The sequence below is a fragment of the Zosterops lateralis genome (genome assembly GCF_965231275.1).
Source record: "Zosterops lateralis genome assembly, chromosome: 5".
Classification (NCBI taxonomy): Eukaryota; Metazoa; Chordata; class Aves; order Passeriformes; family Zosteropidae; genus Zosterops; species Zosterops lateralis.
In genome coordinates, this window is record NC_139766.1 from 58,827,292 (window position 1) to 58,847,461 (window position 20,170).

General features: G+C 52.7%; 1 protein-coding gene across 1 annotated transcript; it reads right to left on the minus strand.

Annotated features, from left to right (window-relative positions):
- Positions 1–733: 733 nt before the first annotated feature.
- Positions 734–4,569, minus strand: NKX6-1 (NK6 homeobox 1; the record flags this gene model as incomplete). Its single annotated transcript, XM_083862181.1, has 3 exons — positions 734–2,427; positions 3,175–3,347; positions 3,960–4,569. The coding sequence occupies 3 exons, from the start codon at positions 4,567–4,569 to the stop codon at positions 2,176–2,178; spliced, it is 1,035 nt and encodes a 344-aa protein (XP_083718307.1). The 3' UTR covers positions 734–2,175.
- Between the last annotated feature and the right edge of the window lie 15,601 nt (positions 4,570–20,170).

Below are 20,170 nucleotides of genomic sequence, written 5' to 3' on the forward strand. Positions count from 1 at the left end.
GGGGCAGCCCGGGGGCACTCGGGAGGGCCGGGAAGGGCTGCGGGGCAGCGGGGCCGGGGGAAGGGACTGAGGGGTTATGGGCCGTCCCATCCCGGCGATCCGGACCCCGCGGTATTTCGATTTCTCCTCCCGCCGCCCCGCAAAACGCGCGGGGAAATGGTAACGCCGTGAGCCGGCAGGGCCGAGACAGCTCTCTGGGAAACCACCGGCCTTTCCCTTCCTGCCGTCACAAGGAGCCGGGAAGGATGGGGATGGGGGGAATGGGAGTGTCGGTGGGCGATGGGCAGCCCCCGGTACCCGGGCAGGGAGAGCCGGGCCAGCCGCAGAGCCCAGGGCTCCTTCCCTCCTCCCGGCCCCGGCACTGTGTGAGCCGAAAGAGGAAAAAAACCCTGCTCTACTTTTTATTTTCTTTTTTTTTTCTTTTTATTTTTTTTTCCTGTTTAGAAAATTACTCCCAAATAGAATTATTTATGTATTTATTTTCCTCCCGAATAGCTCTGGTCCTTTTTCTCTCTAATGTCAGCGATTCTGTTTGCTCTGCTGGTCCTTGGGAAGAAAAAAAAGAAAAAAAGAAAAGAAAAAAAGAAAAAGCGATTGTTTCTGGTCTGTTTAGATATGGAAATGATGGCGTTGGATAATGAGTTTCAATTTAAACCAGTTGTTCTGGTGTTGGGTCTGTTTGTTCTAGACGCTTAGGCGGGCTCTTATTTTATCCACTGTTTTCTTCTTTGGAAAGCGGTTTCTTTCCCATAATAACGGTAACACTGCGCCGTTAATGAAACGAAACCCTGCGTCGCCCACTCTGAAAAAGTTGAAACAGCCTAATTTAGGCTGAGCCGAACCGCTCCAGTGCTCGAGTGGGAACTGCCTGCCCGCTCACGGCCCCAGACAACCAGCGGCTTATTTTATCTGTATCCTTCTCGAACTCCCACAGAAAAATGGTCAACTTCCATTCCTTAAAAAAAAAAAAAAAAAAAAAAAAAAAAAAGGCGCCCAAACAACAACAACAAAAAAAATCTTCCAACCAACCGAACAACAAACCCCCCCTACTACTAAGAATCAACAATAGACCATGAAAATTATCTCTTGGGTTTTTTTTTTTCCTCCTCCTGCACCGTGGTTTCATTATTTAATCTCTGATAAAATGAGATTATCTGTACCCTTTAGTGAAGGCAGCAGACGTCTTTAAACTGGTTTAATTGATTTATCGTTTCGTTGTTTTGTTTTGTTGTTTTTTGTTTTTTTTTTTAACAGAAAGTGCATTACATTTAACTGGTCTTGCAAAGGGCTTTTCTTCTCTTTACAAACCGAATTATTTTTAATATAAATTAATAAATGTTAAGATGCTATATCACGATATATCATCGTTATCAGCTTTAAAAAAAAAAAAAAGAAAGAAAACAATTTACATTCTCTAATATTTCGTATGATACAAAAGAAAAACACACTTTAAATTCAAATACAGCAACTAAATGAATTTTATATTTCGACCGACAGTGGTTGTGACAATTCCCACCAGCTACTTTCCCAACGCGCGGTTGATTGGGAACGGTGTAAATGAAAAAAAGCAAAAACTCCGTCCCTCCGCCCTCTCCCCCCCTCCCTCCCCTCCCTTGCACGACGACCGCAACAGAAAGTGTTTCAAAAATACTAATAAATAGCTCTCGGGGACGCTGCAGTTTGGGCCCGAGGGGGGGGACCGGTGGAGGCCACGGTGGCTTTTTCCTGGGCGGCCCCGGTCCCGTCCCGTCCCGTCCTGGGGTTCCTGCGGTGCCCCCGGTGCTGCCATCCCATCTCATCCCATCCCATCCCATCCCATCCCACCCCATCCCATCCCGGGGCGGGCGGGGCCAGGCTGCGCCCCCGGCCCCCGCCGTACAAAAAAAAAAAAAAAAAAAAAAAAAAAAAAAAAAAAAAAAAAAAAAAAAAGAAGGTATTTTACATTTTAAATATTCACAGTAAGGAACGCCTATGGTCGCGGTTGACTCACGGTTTATTTACAAAGAGCCGCCGCGGGGCCGGGGCTCGGGGCAGCCCCCGCCGTCCCCTCCGCCCGCCGCCCTAAACAACACCGGGGCCGCTGCCCGTGCAGTCCTCTCTGCTCCTCTCTGCTCCTCCCGGGCGCGTAGAGTCTAGAAAAATAGATCTGTACATCTCCGAAAGCGGCGAGGCGGGCTAGACGGAGGCCTCCCCCTCCGTGGGGTGCAGCAGCAGCCCGCCGCCCCCCGGCTTGTGTTTCTTCAGGAGCTGCGTGATCTTCTCGTCGTCCGAGTTGGGGTCCAGCGGCTTGTTGTAGTCGTCGTCCTCCTCCTCGTTCTCCGAGGCGCCCTTCAGCCGCTCCGTCTCCGAGTCCTGCTTCTTCTTGGCCGTCGCCATCTCGGCCGCGTGCTTCTTCCGCCACTTGGTCCGTCGGTTCTGGAACCAGACCTGTCCCCGCCGCCACCGTCACTGTCACCATCCCGGCACGGCCCGCCAGTCCCCGGCCCAGCCCCGCTCCCGGTTGGGCCAGCAGCCGAACCCGGCTCCCCCGGGACCCGCACCGGGCCCGGGCCGCTCGGGCCGTCCCGCCTGGGGCGGGGAAACGCGCCCTCGGGGCTGATTGCTCCCCCAGCCCCCTGCCCCGCCAGATGTGTTCACTCTCCGGCAGGACGCCGCCAGAGCAGGGGGGCATTTTCATTGTAGGAGCTGCAATCATTTATTCGCAGCCATCGGGACGTATTTGCCGTGACAAAAGGAGGCTCCGCGGATCGGGCTGAAAGCGGGAGCACCGCCGAGGGGCCCCGAGGGCCCAGGCCCGGAGCAAACGCCTCTGCGTGTTCCCGGGGGGCTCAGCCCGCTCTCCCGACCCCTCACACCGCCGCTTTGCCCAAAGCCCACCGCTTTTAACCAAAAAACTGGGTGCGACAGCCCAACATCACCCTTTCCCCGGCTCTCCCATTGCCCTGGCCACCCCCGTGGTGCTCACGGCTTCTCAGTCTTGCTCGGGTTTGTTTGGTTCAATTTGGTTATTTTTTAAAACGCTTTAAAACAACCTTCTCGGCCCCGCAGTGAGGCACCAAGGGGAGAAGTGGCGGGGGCTGCCGGGGAAGCCTCGCCGTGTGCCCGCGGCATCTCCGGCCGCTCCGGAGGGCCCCGTTGTCCCTTTTGTCCCCCGCAGCCCCGCTCCGCTCTCACCTTGACTTGGCTCTCCGTCATCCCCAGGGAATAGGCCAGCCGGGCTCGCTCCGGGCCCGCCAGGTATTTCGTCTGTTCGAAAGTCTTTTCCAGAGCGAAAATCTGCTGGCCAGAAAAAGTGGGTCTGGTATGTTTTCTCTTCCCGTCCTTATCCAGCAAAATTGAGCCTTGATCTGGCGGAGGGAGGGGGGAGAGAAAGGGAAGGCAGGGACAGACAAGTTAATCTACGGATTTGGGAAAGCGCTTCGCTCTCAAGCGGCCCCAGGGGACGGAGGGGTCTCTAAGCGGGGGGTGTGTAAGAAAACTACCGCCTCAGCAAGGCTCTGCCCTTTCGGCTCTCCCCGCTTATTTTTCCTTTAAGCAGCAAAAAATCTGAGCGGGCAGATGATTTTTTTTTTTTTTTCCTAAAAAAGCCGCGGCCGGTGCTAGCGGGAGGTAACAGAAAGCGCTGCTCGGGGAAAGTTTGTGCGCGCCCCCGAAGCCATCCCCGGCCCGGAGAGTCCCCGGCAGCGGCAGCGCGGCCCCTTCCCCCGGAGCGCTCCGCTTCCCCCGCCACAACCGGCGACACACGGCAGAGTTAGCGCTGACCGCGGGGACGGAGAGAGCAAAGCGAACTTAACGAACGAAAACGACTAAAAACATCGAGGCAAAGCCAGCCCCCTCGGGCCCCGGGTGGAGGGGCGGGAGGGTCTCCCAGCGGTGCCGGGATTCCCCAGCACCGGGAGCGGCCTCCCGCCAGGACTCCCCGGGCCTCTCCCCCGCCACCCCTCACGCCGGGTACTCACGGGGGGCGCAGGCCAGGCGGGCGTCCCTCCAGGGCGGGCTCTGCATCACCCCCGGCCAGAAGATGGGCGTCCTGCCGGGCAGCTCGGCCAGCGGCTTGGGGTAGCGCCCGGCGGCCACGGCGGCGGCGGCGGCGGCGGCCCCGGGGCTGAAGTAGAGGGCGGGCGGCGGCGGCGGCGGCGGGCTGAGGCTGCCGAAGCGGGGCAGGCCGGCCAGCAGCCCGGCGGGCGCCGCCGAGGAAGCGGAGGGCGAGGCGGAGGCGAGCGCGGCGCCCGGCAGGGGCATGGAGGGCCGGCTGAGGATGTCGTTGATGCCGTGCGGGGTGGCGGCCGAGAGCTGCGGCGGGGCCGTGCCCAGCGCCGAGAGCCCGCCCGCGGCGGCGGAGGCGGCGGAGGGCGCCTTGAGGCCCGGGGAGCCGAGCGGCGGCGAGGGCGAGGCGGAGGCGGGCGAGGCGGAGGCGGAGGAGGAGGAGGCGGGCCCGGCGGGCAGGGGGTACGCGGGGTACAGCGGCGCCTTCATCTCGGCCATGCTGTGCAGGGCGGCCAGCGGCGGGCTGCCCAGCAGGAAGGCGCCCTGCCGGGGCGCGCCGTCCATCTGCCCCAGCGCCAGCATCCCCGCGCCGCCGCCGGCCCGGGGCGGGGGGCGCGGACGGCCCCTAGCTCCGCGGGGCCCCGGCGGCCGGCCCGGGGGTGCCGCTTTCCGCCCCGGCGACGCGCATCCGGCCCGCGGGGGCCGCCGCCTCTAGCGGGGAGCGACGCGCCCGAGCGGCGGCCCCGCCGTCCCGCCGGGCATCGGGGCCGCGCCTCGGCGGGCGCTCCCGGCGCGGAAAGCGGCGCCGCTGTCGGTCGGACGGCGGCCGTGCGCGGGTTCTGCCGTGCGCCTACGCGGACGCGGCGCCGGTCCCGGGGGCTCACAGCGGCGCGGGGGCCGCGATCGCCGGCCCTGCCTCCTCCCCGGCGCCCCGCATCCCTCCCGGCGCGTTCCCGCTGGCTGCTGTCGGGGCCGCACTGCCGCGCCGCCCCGCTCCCTGCCTCCTTTAGCGGGGGCACGGCCGGCCCCGGGCGCGGCGGCGGCGGCGGCGGGGCGGGGGCGGGGCGGCTGCGGGCCCTGCCCACCCGAGCCCGCCCCGCGCCAACTCCGCCAGCGCCCGGCGCCCCTTCCTCTCCTCTCCTCTCTGCTCCTGCCTTCGCTTTTATTTCCCCCGCTTCTCTCGTCTCTTTTTCTCCTCTCCTTTTTCCTCTTTTCCTTTCCATTTTTCTTTTCTCTCTTCCTTTTTTTCCCCTCTCTTTCGTCTTCTTTAACCTTTCCCTTTTCCTCTCCTTTTCCTCTCCTTTTCCTCTCCTTTTCTTCTCTTTTCCCTTTCCTTTCCTGTTTCTTTTCCCTCTTCTTTACCATTTTCCCTCTCGTCTTTCTTTTCCCTCTTTTTCTCCATTTTGTTTTCTTTTTTTCCCCCCTTCTTTTCTCTCTTATTTTTTATTTTCTTTCTTGCTTTCCTTTCTCCTTTGTTTTCTCCTTTCCTCTTTCATTTCATGTTTCATTTATTTTTTTAATTTTAATTTATTTTTCTACATTTCATTTACTTTTCGTTTACTTTCTCGTTTCCCTTTCCTTTTTCCTTTTCTCTCTCCTTCTCTTTTTCTTTCCCCTCTCTCATTTAACTTTTCGTTCTGTATTCCTGTCTTTCCCCGTCTTTTTACTTTTTATCTATTTGTACTTCTCTTTCTTTCTTTCTTTCTTTCTTTCTTTCTTTCTTTCTTTCTTTCTTTCTTTCTTTCTTTCTTTCTTTCTTTCTTTCTTTCCCTTCCTTCCTTCCTTCCTTCCTTCCTTCCTTCCTTCCTTCCTTCCTTCCTTCCTTCCTTCCTTCCTTCCTTCCTTCCTTCCTTCCTTCCTTCCTTCCTTCCTTCCTTCCTCCTTTTTTCCTCCCCTTTTTCCTTTCTCTCTCCCAATCCCTCTGTCTGTGCCTTGGGAGTGACTCCAGATTGCGGAGCCGCTCGAGTCCAGTCGGGCCGGGCCTGCCCCGGCTCTTCCTTGGGATGCGGATGGTGTGAACTGACGGGGCCCTTCCCGCCCGCCTCTGGCCCCTGTGGATGCTCTGTGTCCCCTCTGTCCCCTCGGTACTCCTGGACACTTGTGCCCCGCGTCTCCACCTGCTCCTGGCTCTTCCCATAGCCTAAGGTTGGAAGGGAAAAAAAATCCCGTGTGTCCCCTAAAAAGCATTCCACGGAAGGGGGATACAAAATCACCCTGAAGAATTTTTACCCTGTGCTGTACCCGTGTGTTGTACCCGTGAGGAACTCTGTTTTCCTCGAGCGCGGAAAAACGGGATGGTGTGAAAATTAATTTTATTTTAATTACGAGTCTTAGCTAAAGCGGAGGCACGTTGGTCCTCTACCTGCAACGATGTTTCCTTCTATTTCTAACTAACTCCTTGTCGCTCTGAATTGTTTTAGATTAAATTCTAAAGCCGCGGGATACACTTGGAGAAAGGGCGCGTAGGAGCTTAGGAGCTTTAACTTTGGCACAGCCGGGCGAGGGGCACCTCCGGGAAGCTCCAGTCAAATATCCCAGTTTGATTTATTATTTTTTTTTTTTTTTTTTTTTTTTTGGTCGTCTTGTCACTTCGCAAATATTGTAGAAGTAAAACCAAAAAAAAAAAAAAAAAAAAAAAAAAAAAAAAAAAAAAAAAAAAAATCTTTTCCTGCTGGTTGCAGAGGAGGCAGCGGGCTCTCGGCCCCGCAGCCCCGGGCTCGGCTCCGGCCGCGGGCGTGGAGAGAGAGGGGGAGCCGCCTCTGAAAGAGCCCGATTTGCATTTGAATTAGCGGGGGAGAAACGCTACCCCGCGTTTGGCAGCGCTGAGGCGGGCGCGCTGCGTGTCCAGCGCCCAGGGGAGCCTCTCTGCTCCCTCCTGCAGAGGAGACGGGCTGGGGCAGGGGCTGGTCTCTCCTCCTTGGGCCCTTTCCCCTCGCCTGCCCGGCACCTCTGGCTTGTCTTCCTTCCAGCGGAAGAAAAACAAAACTATCCCTCCAGCACAAGCGCTTTTACTCCCTTTCTACTGTAAGGAGCTGGTGGCATATTGAAAAAACCGAGTGTTTATTTGGGGGACTCCTCGCGCAACTCCTTCCTCAAAGACAGCACCGCACAGGGCTGCCCCTGCATGAGACACGGATTCAAGAGCAGACGCAGAATTGCCTCCTCTCTGTCTTTAATAACCGAAATATTCGAAAATGTTAATATTTGGTTCCTTTTCCATACTCAGCGTCTGTTTTCCCTGCGCTGGGGCAGTCGGTCCCTGGGCTAAAGCAGTCAGGGAAAGTAACTCGGGAGGCAGCGGGGCTGAGCAGCGGGTGGGGATCCCGTGAGCGCCCCGGGCAGCGGCGGGGGGAAACCCCCCCAGCAACAAACTCCACTAGCGGGGTGAGCAGGGGCAGCCTGGAGGGGAAGCGATGGGGTTATTGCTAACCGGACCCGCTGCCCATCAGTGCCCGGCCGCGTTTCACCAGCTGCACGGGGTCTCGTCCCAAGCACTTCTCCGCTTCAGACAGAGCAACCACCAGATCCCACAATGAAGGAGAAAACAGCGGCCAGGGCGAGCGGGGTGCGGGCCGAGAGGAGGAGCGAGCGGCCGGGGCAGAGCAGGGAACGGCGTCCCGGGGGATGCAAAGCCGCGAGAGGAGGGCGGCTCTCTCAGAATCCCCTCGGGGGAGCAGCCCGCAGAGCCCCAGGACGGCAGGGGAGCAGGGACAGGGGGGTCCCGGGCTGCGGGGGGCGGGGGCTGGCACAGGGAGGGGCTGAGGTGCCATGGGGAGCACGGCCTCCCCGGGAGGGAGAGAAGAGATGTGAGTGAATTCACAGGTACACAGAAGGAACGCTGTCAGGAAAAAAAAAAAAAAAAAATCAAAACAACAACATCAACAAAAAAACCCTGTAATTATTTGTTTGCTCGTTCGAGGCATAGGGAGCACGAGTACTGGAGCAACCGTGCCTCCAAAGTTCACTTCGGCCAGAATGGTCCCAACGTATCCGAAAGGGAAAAAAAACCCCAACCAAACCACCGGGACGCCTACAATTAAAAGGTCGAACGTGCTTTGGTTCTGCAGGGTCAGATGTTCCTCATCAAGCCGCAGTGCAGCGCCGTGCCGCCCGCGGCTCCAGCGGGGCTCGGGGCGCTGCCCTCCAGGGAAGGGCTGGCTCTGCCCCACTGAGCTCCTCCAGCCCCCAGCAGCGGGGACAGCGAGCCCCACCTTGCCCAGCCTTTTCCCCAATAATCCTAAGATTCCCTAAATCGTGGCCGTGAGGGGAGCCTGTCTGAACTAAATCAAGCCGCCGTTTTATTTAGCAAATAAAATATTTTGCCACTGCCATATGTTCCTCATTGCGAGCAAGCAGCCGGTGACTTTCCCAAAGTGGTGGATAGGTGTGTAGACACCTTTTTGTTGTAGCAGCACCGTAAAGCCACTGAATCATTTGTTGCCTGCCCTACATCGTGGGAAGGAACTGAGCCAGGAAAGCATAATGTTCTTCTGGGTGCTAATTCGAACTCTTAATCAAGATCTGATTACCAAAAAGGAAGACGGAGCATAAAAGCGCTATAAAGATTTAAATTTTTTTCCATCTTGGCCATAACTCACCCCACAAATGTGTCCATTATGGCATTCACTCTAGCTGGAAAATTGTGATGTTGTTGCAAGATTCCCTACAGCAGAGCTGCTGCCAATGATGATGAATAATCTCGGTCCATATGCTAGCTCTATAGATCTCTACAGCACCAGCCTGCTCTCATCCTCTTTCTGCTTCCTCAAAAACACGGGATATTTGAAGAACAGTAAAAGCTAATTAAAAATAGTTAATAGGTTAATCAGACTTGGTCTTATATTTATCTAATGCAGAGCACTGATTCTTTAGTGATGTAGCCTGAGGCATTACCACGAGCCAAGAAAATGAATCAGACATTTAATGGAGATGTGGAAACGGAAATTTCTTGTAAGACTACAAAATCGCGCGCCAATAATACACAAAAAATATAATAAATTTATCATTAAAATTCCACGCATGAAATGCCATCCTGTGTCCTTTTGCTGGGCGATAAACCGAGACAAAGCCGGCCAGAAAAAATTTTCGGGAGACGGGCCTTTGGGTACATCTCACTTGCCTTTTGGCATTCTTGTCCCAGAGTGTCCGCCCGCAGACCTCTGCTCACAGCTAAAGTCAGAGTCACTGCGGACCGCCTGGGTCGCTCTTCAGGGTGCCCAGGACCACGAAACGCTGCCAGCTCTCTCCGGGGCTGTGCTGGAGGCGTCCCGCTAGGGCTGGCACCGCTCTGCGTTACTTACTCGTTCTGAGCGCGCAGGAATGGGATTTGTGCGGGGAGCAGCTTTCCCTTCCCAGCCGGTGGCGGATGCTGCGGGCTCTGCCTTCCCCGGGGGATTCCAGCCACTCCTGAGGACACGCTCCCGTCCCCTTGCCTTGTGTGCTCCGCGCACTCTGCCCCAATTTCTCTTTGCATTTACACTGAAGCGTATCCAGAGAAAGTGGGAGCGGAGGCTGAGACCGAGTGGGAACGGGACACGGTCATTGCCTTTTTAAAACAGCTGCGAAGAGGAGGGTGTTGCAGGCTGCTGCCTGCACTCGCCTCTGTTACCACTTCAATTTTCTTAATATGTTTTTCTTAAGTGAAATGTTCAAGCATTTTCCGTATCCTCAGGAAGGCAAAATATTTTTCTCGTTTCTGGAACATTGAGAATATTTGCTGCTGAAGCGGAGCAGTTACTTTTACTTTTGATTTGTGATCGTTGGTTCAGCCTGACCCCTGCTGGGGGAAAGCCAGGAGGAGAGTTACGAAGTGTCTGTGCAGAATCCACAGGTTCACCGCAGACCATTCCTGGCGCGGTCCTGCCCCGAGCCCCATTCCCAGCGCAGGCCCGTGCCCTGCTCAGGCTCTGCCCACGCTGCCCGCTCCCCTCTGGGCACTACAAGCCTCACCTGCAGTTTGTCCAGCTCACACCTCCAGAGCCTGCCACCACCTCCACTGTCACACTGCGCTGTGGAAACATCACACAACGATTTAATAAGGCCACAGGGGTCTGCTGGAGCTGCACCCACCCCTCTGCTGGCATCCTGCTCCAAAACCCTGCTAGCAACAGCCCTGTGGCATCACTGATTTACCAGCCCTCTGTCTATCCCAATTAGTGCACAACAGATTTCTCAACATTCCCATGTTTGTGCATTACTTTGTGGTGCTACCAAACACTGCAGCCAGCACAGATGTGCCCGTGGTGTGACCTGGCACTCAGACAAGGCATTTCCCTCTAACTTGCTGAGGACTGAAGTCCTTGTGATCACAGGGATGACTCTTCTCTCCATCTGGGAGCAGCAGCAACGGGGCTCCATTTCCAGCTGGGAGCTCCGTGGGGACTGGATGCATGTAGCTGGTCAGCCCCAGGCAAGGAAACAATTTTGGAAACCCGCTGTTAACAATGATGCCAAATGCTGTAGGCCAGGTGTGTAGCGGCAGGGACAAGAAACACTGGTGCTCCATCTCCCTCGTTCATCTTTGCCTAAGGGCTGTGCAGGTGCCACTCTTCCAAAGTCACCTTCCTTTTCCCTTCCATTGAGCATTGCTGCACAGAAACTTCCCACTCTGCAGTGTGTGTGCACATGAGATGTGGATAAAGATACAGTTTAGATCCAACAGAAGTTCACCTATCATCCCCCAGCCCTGGCTGACCAGCTCAGCCTCCCAAGCACCTGCAGGGCAGTGAGTGCCCCCACAACTGCTGGATATGGATCCAGGCACTGCCCTGGCATCCACTTGAGGGATTTCTTGATGTGGATAACCACACATCCCCTGTGGCTAAAACTAATGTCTGGCTTTACTTCGGTCCCACATTAGCAACAAAAATGTATGGAAATCTAATTGGCAGAGCTGGAGCTTTTATACAGTTTCTTTCACTCTGTGAGACAAATACATGTACACTAGGCCATCGCTGCTATTGATCTTTAAGCAGCCCCATGGAAATCAGCAGGGAGAGCTTTGCTTAGAAATTGTTGGCACAGGACGGTCCAGCGTCAGGGAACTGAAAAATCATTAAACTGATTATCTAAATGGGGGTGGGAGGGGGAAAGCAGAGGCGGTGGCTATCATTATGTGCATAATTTTATGATTTTTAGAAAATCATATTTCAGCGTTTTCCGCCACATCAAAGGCTCTCAGGGCCGCATTGATAAGCAGATTGAGTCCAAAGGACGGAGCAAACCACTGACAGCGGTATACTTCGTACCACGACTTTGTTTAAGAAAATATCTCGCTTTCTCCGTTTCAGTTTCAGTGTATCCAAAACGAGCCGAGGAGCATGGGCGGTGTCAGGGGCACGGGGAGCTCGGGGCGCAGGGCTGGACAGGGTGCGCTCGGGGAGCGCCCGGCGAGCCCAGGGCTGGTTCCTGGCGCTGCCGTCCGTGCTCGCTCCGGCAGCTCCACCTAGCGAGGAGCGCTCCCGGCCGCTGGGAACCACAGCAAGAGACAAATCCATTCGTCCAGTCGGGAGGGACTGTATGCGTCTGCCTGCCCCATGCCAGTGGAGGCTGTTGTGCAGTAATGGGAGGGGCAAGAGCATCTCCCTGGATGGGCCAGGGCGGGAGCCTCCACCATTGCTTTTGGTGTGCACAATTCCTGCTTTTGGGACTTCCTGGAGCAGGAAAGAGTTACTCCTCTCCCTCCGAGGTGCAGTGCCATCCAGCCCTGCAAACTCCACTTTACTGGCCCCAGCAACAGCATGGGGGTTTGTTAAAGGGAATCGTGAGTGCTATGCCATAGACTGAGGGGATGTGATGACTTCTGTCAGGCTCGACCCCATTCTCTGGTGGAGAGGATGAGGTGCTATGAGTGAGGCAGCAGGCTCACAGCTGGGGATGACCCTGCGCAGGGAAGCACAGGATGGCTGGACCTGCTCTCCAGAGGTGTGAGGGACCTGCTGAGGAAGCAGGAAAACCGATGGTCAGATTTTTCTGTGAGAAGCTGAATCCTTAGGGGAACTGTCCAGTGTTTGGGGCGGGGGGGGGGGGGGGGGGGGGGGGGTGGTTCCCATGCTTTTGTCTCTCTAGTGGCATTTCAGTTGTGGCAGGACAAATAAGAGATGGTGCTGAAGACAATCTTGCCCCCAATATCTTGCAGCTGTGTTAATTACCAAAGAGTGGGAGCAGTCTTACCCTCACAGCCATGGGTGTGATAAAAGAGTGAGTTAGCTGGTAGAGGATCAGATGGAGCCTGCTGGCTGTGCTGTGAGGAGGGAGGGACAGGAGGTCGTGTAAGGGACAGAAAGGGTTAGGTGTTGTACAAGGGACAGACAGGGGTAGGTAGCCATGCTAGGGAGAGGAAGGAGTGAGCCAGAACTGAAGAAGGAGAGAAAGAGCCAGAGCTGTGTGGAGCTGCCCATTGGAGGCTAGATATAAAAAGTATGAGAGACTTTTAGATAACAAGGTGCTGATGCTTGGAGCCTTCTTTGGTGTCAGTTGTACCTCCTCCATCATCTGGGCAAGTTTGCCTTCAGTACTATCTCTATCTATCCCCCCACAATTGGAGATGTAGGCCACTAAAAAGCCTGCATCCAGAAGGGGTGACTTCCCACTCTGAGAGTTTGAATCCCAGTTCTTGCCTCAGTTTGCAGTGGCAATGCCAAGAACCCTTGGGATAAAGCATGCTGCCATTTCTTGCCTGACAGAGGAGAATGTCATTTTTCTACAGGTTTCTCAGTTGTCTATTATCAGCTCCTGCTCTGATTACATTCCCACTTTCCTTTTCATCTCTCATAACCAGTGATGTCAAATCATGTTCTGTAGCTTGCATTAACTTCTAGTGGCACTGGGGACAGGACAGCAGAGAATTCTTGGCTATAATAAGATACCCAGGTAATTTCTTCCAGTACTATTTTTGGTTAGGTGTCACGAGGGCATGAAGGATGCTGTTCAGAAAGCACCATAATGGTTCAGCAGCTGGCTGAAACCGAGTCTTCTTGTGCTGGCAAACAGGGAATTTCTTTAGTTTGCAATTACATGAAAAAAAATTACCTGGATCAAAGAGTGACTGGGCCTGAAGATATGGTTCTGGACTTCTTTCTCTTGTTTTGGCTTTACACTGTGGGCTTTAGGTAAGCAGACATCTGTCTGGCACAACAACAGAAGCAGCAGAAAGCCACTTTCTATGGTTGTTCTCCATTCCCACTTTGGGTCCTGCTCTTCTGGCAGTAGCTGACTGGGGACTAGCCAGTTTGGTCAGAGCTCCCATAGGAGATAAAAATGCTAAAAAGCAGAACTGGTGCCTCTTTGGGGTGACTAGTACCCATTCCTCCTGCTGTTGCAGACCCCTCCTTTGCTGTGATCAAGGCAGGCAGCCAGCTGGGGGGCTTGGGGGGGCAGGCAATAGGCTGATGAGACCCAGATGCCTTTGCCCATTTAGCACGCAGAGCAATTCTCTAGAAGAAGCTTTCCAGGATCAAGTGCTTTCCCAATAAATCTGGCACCTTCGGGTAAGGAAAAGAGGCATAAGAAGAACTTCCTGGGAGCTACTTCTGCATGTGTTGGTGATGTAGGGAGGGGGAAAGTGAGAGCAGGAAGAGGAGTGCTGTGGCATATATCCAAAAGCCACTGGTTAAGATTTATTGAGAGGCTTTCAACCACAAACCTGGAAACACAGAGAAAAAAGAGAAGAGGCCGTAAGTCTCTGTCTTTTAATGTCTCTCACTTTGTCTTAGCTCTTCAAATACAGCGAAGATGCTTCTCTCAACGTGTATCTCCCTAGTAAAAACCTCAGGATCTTGTGTAACACAGTTCCAGTCCACAGGGTTTGGAGAAAGATGGAAAATATGTATAACTAGCTGGTAATTTCTAGTGTATTTTTACAGCTATATCACTGGAAGGTAACTTTTAGAGATTTCACCTAAGTAAATGTGTAGGAAGACCTTTGAAAAGTACAAGAGGTACTTCAGTCTGAAGACTACCACAACAAAGTGGCAGCAAACCAAGACTTCACAGGGCAACCCTTCCAGATCGTGGCTGTAATACTTGGCTTAATTGCATCCTGTTGGCTGCTCACCACTTATAAAATACACTCTGAGTGTGCCATAATGCTCCTCCTGTCCCTTGAGATAAGATAGTTAGATGGTATTGCTGGCAAAACAGAGTAATATTTCATAAACTGCTAAAAATCAATGGTGACATGCCTGATCGTACCTCAGATGAACTTTTCTCATGAACTGAAATGTAATAGAGTGGGTAATACTGGAGCTCAATTAAATAAAATTATATAAAAGTTATTGAAAGTGACACAAAGAGGAGGGGAGCAAATCCAGTGACAGAGAGCTGAGACAAGTGCAGGCTGTGCTCCATGCACCACAAATCCAGTAAACAGTAAATACTTCCTGTGGAACTTACTCTGACCTGACATTGCTGAATCTGTCAAAGAGCTTTTGCCTGGCCTAAGGTGGCAAAATTCCCACTGATGGGACCAGGGCTCAGCCTCATGTCTGGCATGTGGGGGAGCTCATGACTGTTGCCAGAGGATAAAATGGGGGTTGCTCATAGTGTGGTAGGAAAGCCCATTCCCTGAGAGTCTGTCCATCAGAGAGCATCATGGTCTGCTCAGTTACATAGGAAGAACCTGGGATTGAAAAGGGAAGTTTGGGGACAAACACTGCTCCCCTGACAACATATAGAAAGGATTATCTCTGGCAGCTGGCCGTAAATTGCAGGTGCCAACCATATATGTGTTAACACAAATGGTCTCCACCTCCAGGGAAACTGCTGGGAAGTGGCGCTGGGCACAACCAGTTTGCTTGGCCAAGTTCCTTCTGTCAAGGAGGTGTTGCCAGGCAGAGTGATGGGAGCTGTGTAGGAGGCAGTCACTCTCCTCTTCCTTCCTCCTGTCCTTCCTGCTGCAGGCTGTGGGTTAGGGCTCCTGGCCTTGTCCTGTGACGGGTCAGATGTCCCAGCACTCTCTGAGTCTCCACCAGGTTGGTACCAGTCTGAAGGTGCTGGGGAGCTTCTGTCCATGGGGTCACCTGAAGGAGCTGTTGTGTATCTACTGAGGCCTTTTTAAAAGCATCTTAGGAAACTTCTTGAAGAATGGTTTGCTCTTCAGTCCTGCCCAAAGCACATACAGGGTAAGCTAGTTTCTCCAAACACTTTAGACTGAATTTATTGGGGGACAGCTGATTCTGCCAGTGCTACATTTTGTGGGACTTGTCTAGAATGGAGCCAGCTCCTCTGTTTTCTCTGGCAGCTACCTTTGTTTTGACAGAGTGGTGCCATTTGTCCTTTTAAACAATCCAGTGGTTACCCCTTTAGCCTTTCCCAGCTGGAATTGTAAATGTATAGTCCTTACCTCTGGCAAGTCTGTTTCCCCATCAGGCTTGTCTCCACCTTTTTCTATGCCCACAGCTCCTTGCAAAAATAAGAGTTGTAAGTTATGGTATGCCAAGGGGAGGCTTGTAGAAAAGAAAGGATCTGCATGGATAATGTAACATATAGTGCACGTGTGATTGCACAGGGAGGGTGTGTTGCAATTTCATGGCATGTTCAGACAGCCTCAACAAGCTTAAGAATTAATTTCATGTCTAATGCAAGAATAGCAGCAGCTTGCCAAGTGCCCACCACATACGAACCCTTTTTTGTTGTTTTTTTTCTTTTTAAATACAACCATCCCTGGGATTATGGTAGGAATAAAGGAATAAGAATAACTCAGTAGCTGTGCAATACTCAGTCACTTGGACCAAACAGAAGGTGACAGCTGCCTAGGGCAAAGGTTTCTGCTGCCAGAGCTTTCACAGCGGTCACTAGATTATGTTCCTCAGACTTTGGTGCATAACTTGGAAATAATGAGGTCAGTTTGTTTTGTTGCTTTGTTTTTCCTGGCATACAAGTGGCCTATTTTATAAAGTTCAAATGTACAACTAATAAGCAAATAGTCATCCACAAATGCCACAGACTACGAGGTTTTTATGCCAGACTAGCAAATGTAAACAGATTACATGACATATTAACTAAACACAAAAGAACAATTCAGTGCTGTCGGTGGATTTAAATTACTAAAATATATATGTGTATGCTCTCTTCAGGACTCCTTGGCAAAGTATCACTGGCTTTTGACCCCTGTTAAACCCAGTAAGACAGTAGTAGAGCTTGTGCTGTATTCATTTAAAGAGGAGAAAAGCAGCTTCTTTATTGACTCATACAAGCCTATATTTCAGTGCAGCTTTCCCTTTTTCTAGCATCTGAGTCTAGCACCAAGAGCTGGAGGAGGATTCATCCCAGAGTGCACAGGTTGTGTAATAACGAGCTTCTGACCTGGAATTTCAGCTTTAAGCATATCCTGAACACCTGGGCTTCCGTGCACTGTCTCAAGGCAGCACCAGGCAGTGCTTTGCAGCTCTTGGTTTTGTCAGGGGAGCACAGAGTATTAATAGCTAGCCTTGTGCTTTGGAGAGCAATCATACAGCCTGATTGAGGCTGTCATATTGCTGTTTTCTCTGCTTCTTTCTGACTTGAGGTTATCCTCTTTAAAATGATTTAGGGATGCAAAAAGATTATAAATTGATTGAATACAGCACATTACAATATTGTTCATAATTGATATTATTTAAGAGGATACTGAACTGTTGCTGACAAGGCCTGACATTGCTATCTGTGCTGACCAGTAAGTATTGACATTTTCTGCTTGTCTCACTTCTGTGCATTGCATTAATAGGAATCCATTAAGAAGAAACCCCAAACCCTGCAAACCACTTCTGTTTCTGAGACTGCTGGCAATAGGGATCCTCAGTGTTAGAACTGCAGGCACACTGCTCTTTCCAACACTTGTTTTGAGCCAGATACTTTCCGTTCCCCAGGCTCTGACCAGACAGGGAACCAGTTCCTTCTATTTCCTTCTGCTGCTGCAGCCATGAAGCAGCTCCACTCTGCCTCTTCTCCATGCAATGGCTTAACTGCTGCAGCTCAGTGGAGACAGCAGCAGCTCCATGCCGGCTGCCTTTCCAGGAAGCTGGATACAGCTTGTGTAAGGGCTTATATAACTCTTTTAATGTCAGGGCTCCGGGTTTGCGTCTGCCTGCAGAAAACTCCTCCTTTTGTACGCAGGTCGGGGCAGAGAGCAGAGGCAGCTCCGGGCTCAGCCGGCAGCAGGCGGGGCCGCTCTGCCCGCTGTGGATAACCGGAGTGCAGGGCAGGGGGCAGCACAGCCGGGGCAGCTGATGTGTCCTAACTCGGGGCAGCTGCGGGAAGTGCAGGGATTTGCTTGTTAGAGGCTTCCCTGTGCTGCAGATAATGTTGAGTAGGTAGATGAGGTTTGGGTTGTTTACTGGCAGCTTTGATACACTAAATGCATGCGGGAATCCAAGGCAAGACAGAGCAGCAGAAACCTCTGAGGTCTCACGCATCAAGACACTGAAATCCATTAAGGAGAGATGACAATATCTGAATATCAGGAGAGTTGTCAGCTGACCTGCTAATCCCTCAGTCCTGGGAGCACATGGAAGTTTCTGCCACACATTGTGAAACCATGCCGAGCCACAACATTTGGAGAAGTGATGTTACATTCCAGCCGGTGTAGTTACTTGCCCCAAAGGAACCTGAGTATCAGGGTGTTGACTTGGAAAATTCCCATCCAACCAGTCTAACCGGGTACTGGGCTCCCATGGCTGCAAGGTGCTGCAGCCGAGAAGCGGGACAACCACAGAGCCAGGATCTGCTTCATCCCTAAGCCCCCTGCCCCACAGCTCTTCTGGGAGCCCCTTGCCTCTTTCCTCTGAGCTGGAGAGGCTTGAAATGCACAGCTGTAATACAGCTGTTTTTGCTGTCCCTCCTTGCATTTCTGAGCACTCTGTGGGTGAAAAGGTGCATGACAGGAGCAGGAACACCCAGCTGGGAGAGAGGAGTGAAGCTAGGGCTGGATTCCTGCCTGATCCCACTGGGGCCTAGTCCTTGTTTTTAATTGTCTCTTTCCCAGTGGCCCTGCCCAGAAGATTGTTCACTCCCTCACCCCACTGTCACCAGTTGTTCATTGCTTGCTGTGCACTGACTCATGTTCTTGAGTTTGCCTTGCCTCTGCTCATTAATATGCATCAAGTACTTCACCTTTTCCTTCTTTGACATTATTGCTACTTTCTTCCAACACACCATTTGCTAAACAAATATTTTTTTCCTCTGAGCTTTTCTAAACAAATTCTTTCCCCCTTCATGGTTTGGGTTAAGGATGGAGCACAGATGTAGAAGGAATGGAGGTTCTTACTCTTCTCCTAGATGGGATGTAAAGATCTGCCTAATGATCTTTATGCAGGTGTTGAAGCATACTCTCTGTCTCATCAACCACAGAAAGGTTGTTTTTTTTTTTTCTATTGCAAAAGAAATCTAGTCATTCTAGCTCTGTATTTTTCACTCCAGGTTTACCAGGAAGGGCTGTAGCAAGGCATGTACTTCTTCAGCTAGACCCAGTTGCTCTACGATGGAAACAGTGCAGTTGGTGTCCCCAGTCCAGGCTACTGACCAATCTGTGGGCCCTGCATGCTGGGGGAACCAGCCTGGATGTCTGCTCCACATGCTGCAGAAACCATGGGTGGCAAATCCGTGGGGACCAGACAAACCACTTCTTATTCTCCCTGCACAGAGGAAATAAATGTTTATGCTTTCCCCCAGACAGCTCCTCCCATTTGCAGGGTCAACAGGATAAATGCACATCTTGCACTTGAAGTAAGGAAAACTGGTTTCTTTTAAGAGCTTTGCTGGAGGGACACTCACAAGGGAAAACTCAATAAGAGAAACATACTGAAAGAGGAGAGAGTGGAAAGGATGCCTCAGTATTCATTGGGGTCCCTTCTGCTCACCCTGCATGGTTTAGGTTTCTGACCTGCTGGGGGTCTGTTTCCTGCCCTCTCATATTCTGAGCAAGGAGAGCAGAATTTTTCCAACTCAATTTATCCGATAATATTTCACTTCTGGAGAAATACATCAAAATTGTACTTAGCAAGAGCAAAGTGCTGGAGAGGCCTGGCCATATCACTGACTGAGGTGGGCTGCTGCTTTCACCTTTGTCCTTAAGGGACCCAATGCCAGGAGCTGCTTCTGTGGCCTGCCTGGCCTGGCTTTGGGTCTCTGCTTTTCCTGGTGCTGGATTTGCCCTTCTCTTAGCACACCACATTTTTGCAGGTTTTTTGGGGATGCTGCAGACATACTACCCCTGACATTGTCAGCAGTGCCCAGGTAAAATCTTTCACATAAATGGCTGTTTTTCTGGAATACTGGAGTGTTCATACCTCCTGGCAGCAAGACTGGAATTGTTTTACTAATGTCATAATCCGTGTCCACCCACAGCATCAGTTCTGAACCAAGGTGTTTACATTAAAAACATGCCAAGCATACTTTTGGAGGGACATGATAATAATCTTGCTTATGTAATAAAAGTTAAAAAAAAAAAATAAAACCAATCGAGCTTGGTAAAGCCAGTCACCATATGGAAAATGTAAATGACAGCAGGAGTGGCTCGACACTGCCTTGCAAGATGTGCTGGCCCTGTGTTTGCAGGCACAGTGAGCCAGTGTGTGGACACTGACGTGACATCTACACCGAGTGTCTTTACAGGAATGCTCCCAGGTTGTTGCCATGGCCAGGCCGAGAGTAGCCATACAAACACTGTGGAGTGGCACAAGCCCCGGCACAGGGCACTGCAGAAACTCAGCACGTGTGGCCGGCCTTGCCGAGCGCTTTTCTCGTAGCTCCTAGTCAGGTGTGTTTCGTTCCTGTGCAGGCTGGTGGCACCACACCCGGCAGGGCACACGGCACGGTGGGGCAGGGACGAGCCAGGCACAGCACCTGCATTTATAAATGGATACAGAGCAGGCGGGCATGAGCATCCCAGAGGGAAACGAAGCACTTTACAGATACCAGCGATGCCCGCACGGGCGCTGACACCGGGGCTGCCTGGGGATGCTTGTCCCAGGCTCCCTGGGGATTCCATCAGCGGGCTACAGTCCCGCGGCCATTCTGGCATCCAGGAGAGCACGACCCGGAGCTCCGGGCCCGCGTTCCGGGGCTCTGCGGGTGCCCACGGGCTGCAGCGGGCCCGGCCGGTCACTCCCTCCCCCGGGGGCGGTGCGGGCGGCGGGGGCGGAGCGCCGGGCGCACCTGGGCGACACCGCCCTCCCGCTCCGCTCCGCCCCGGCCGCTTCTCCGCTCC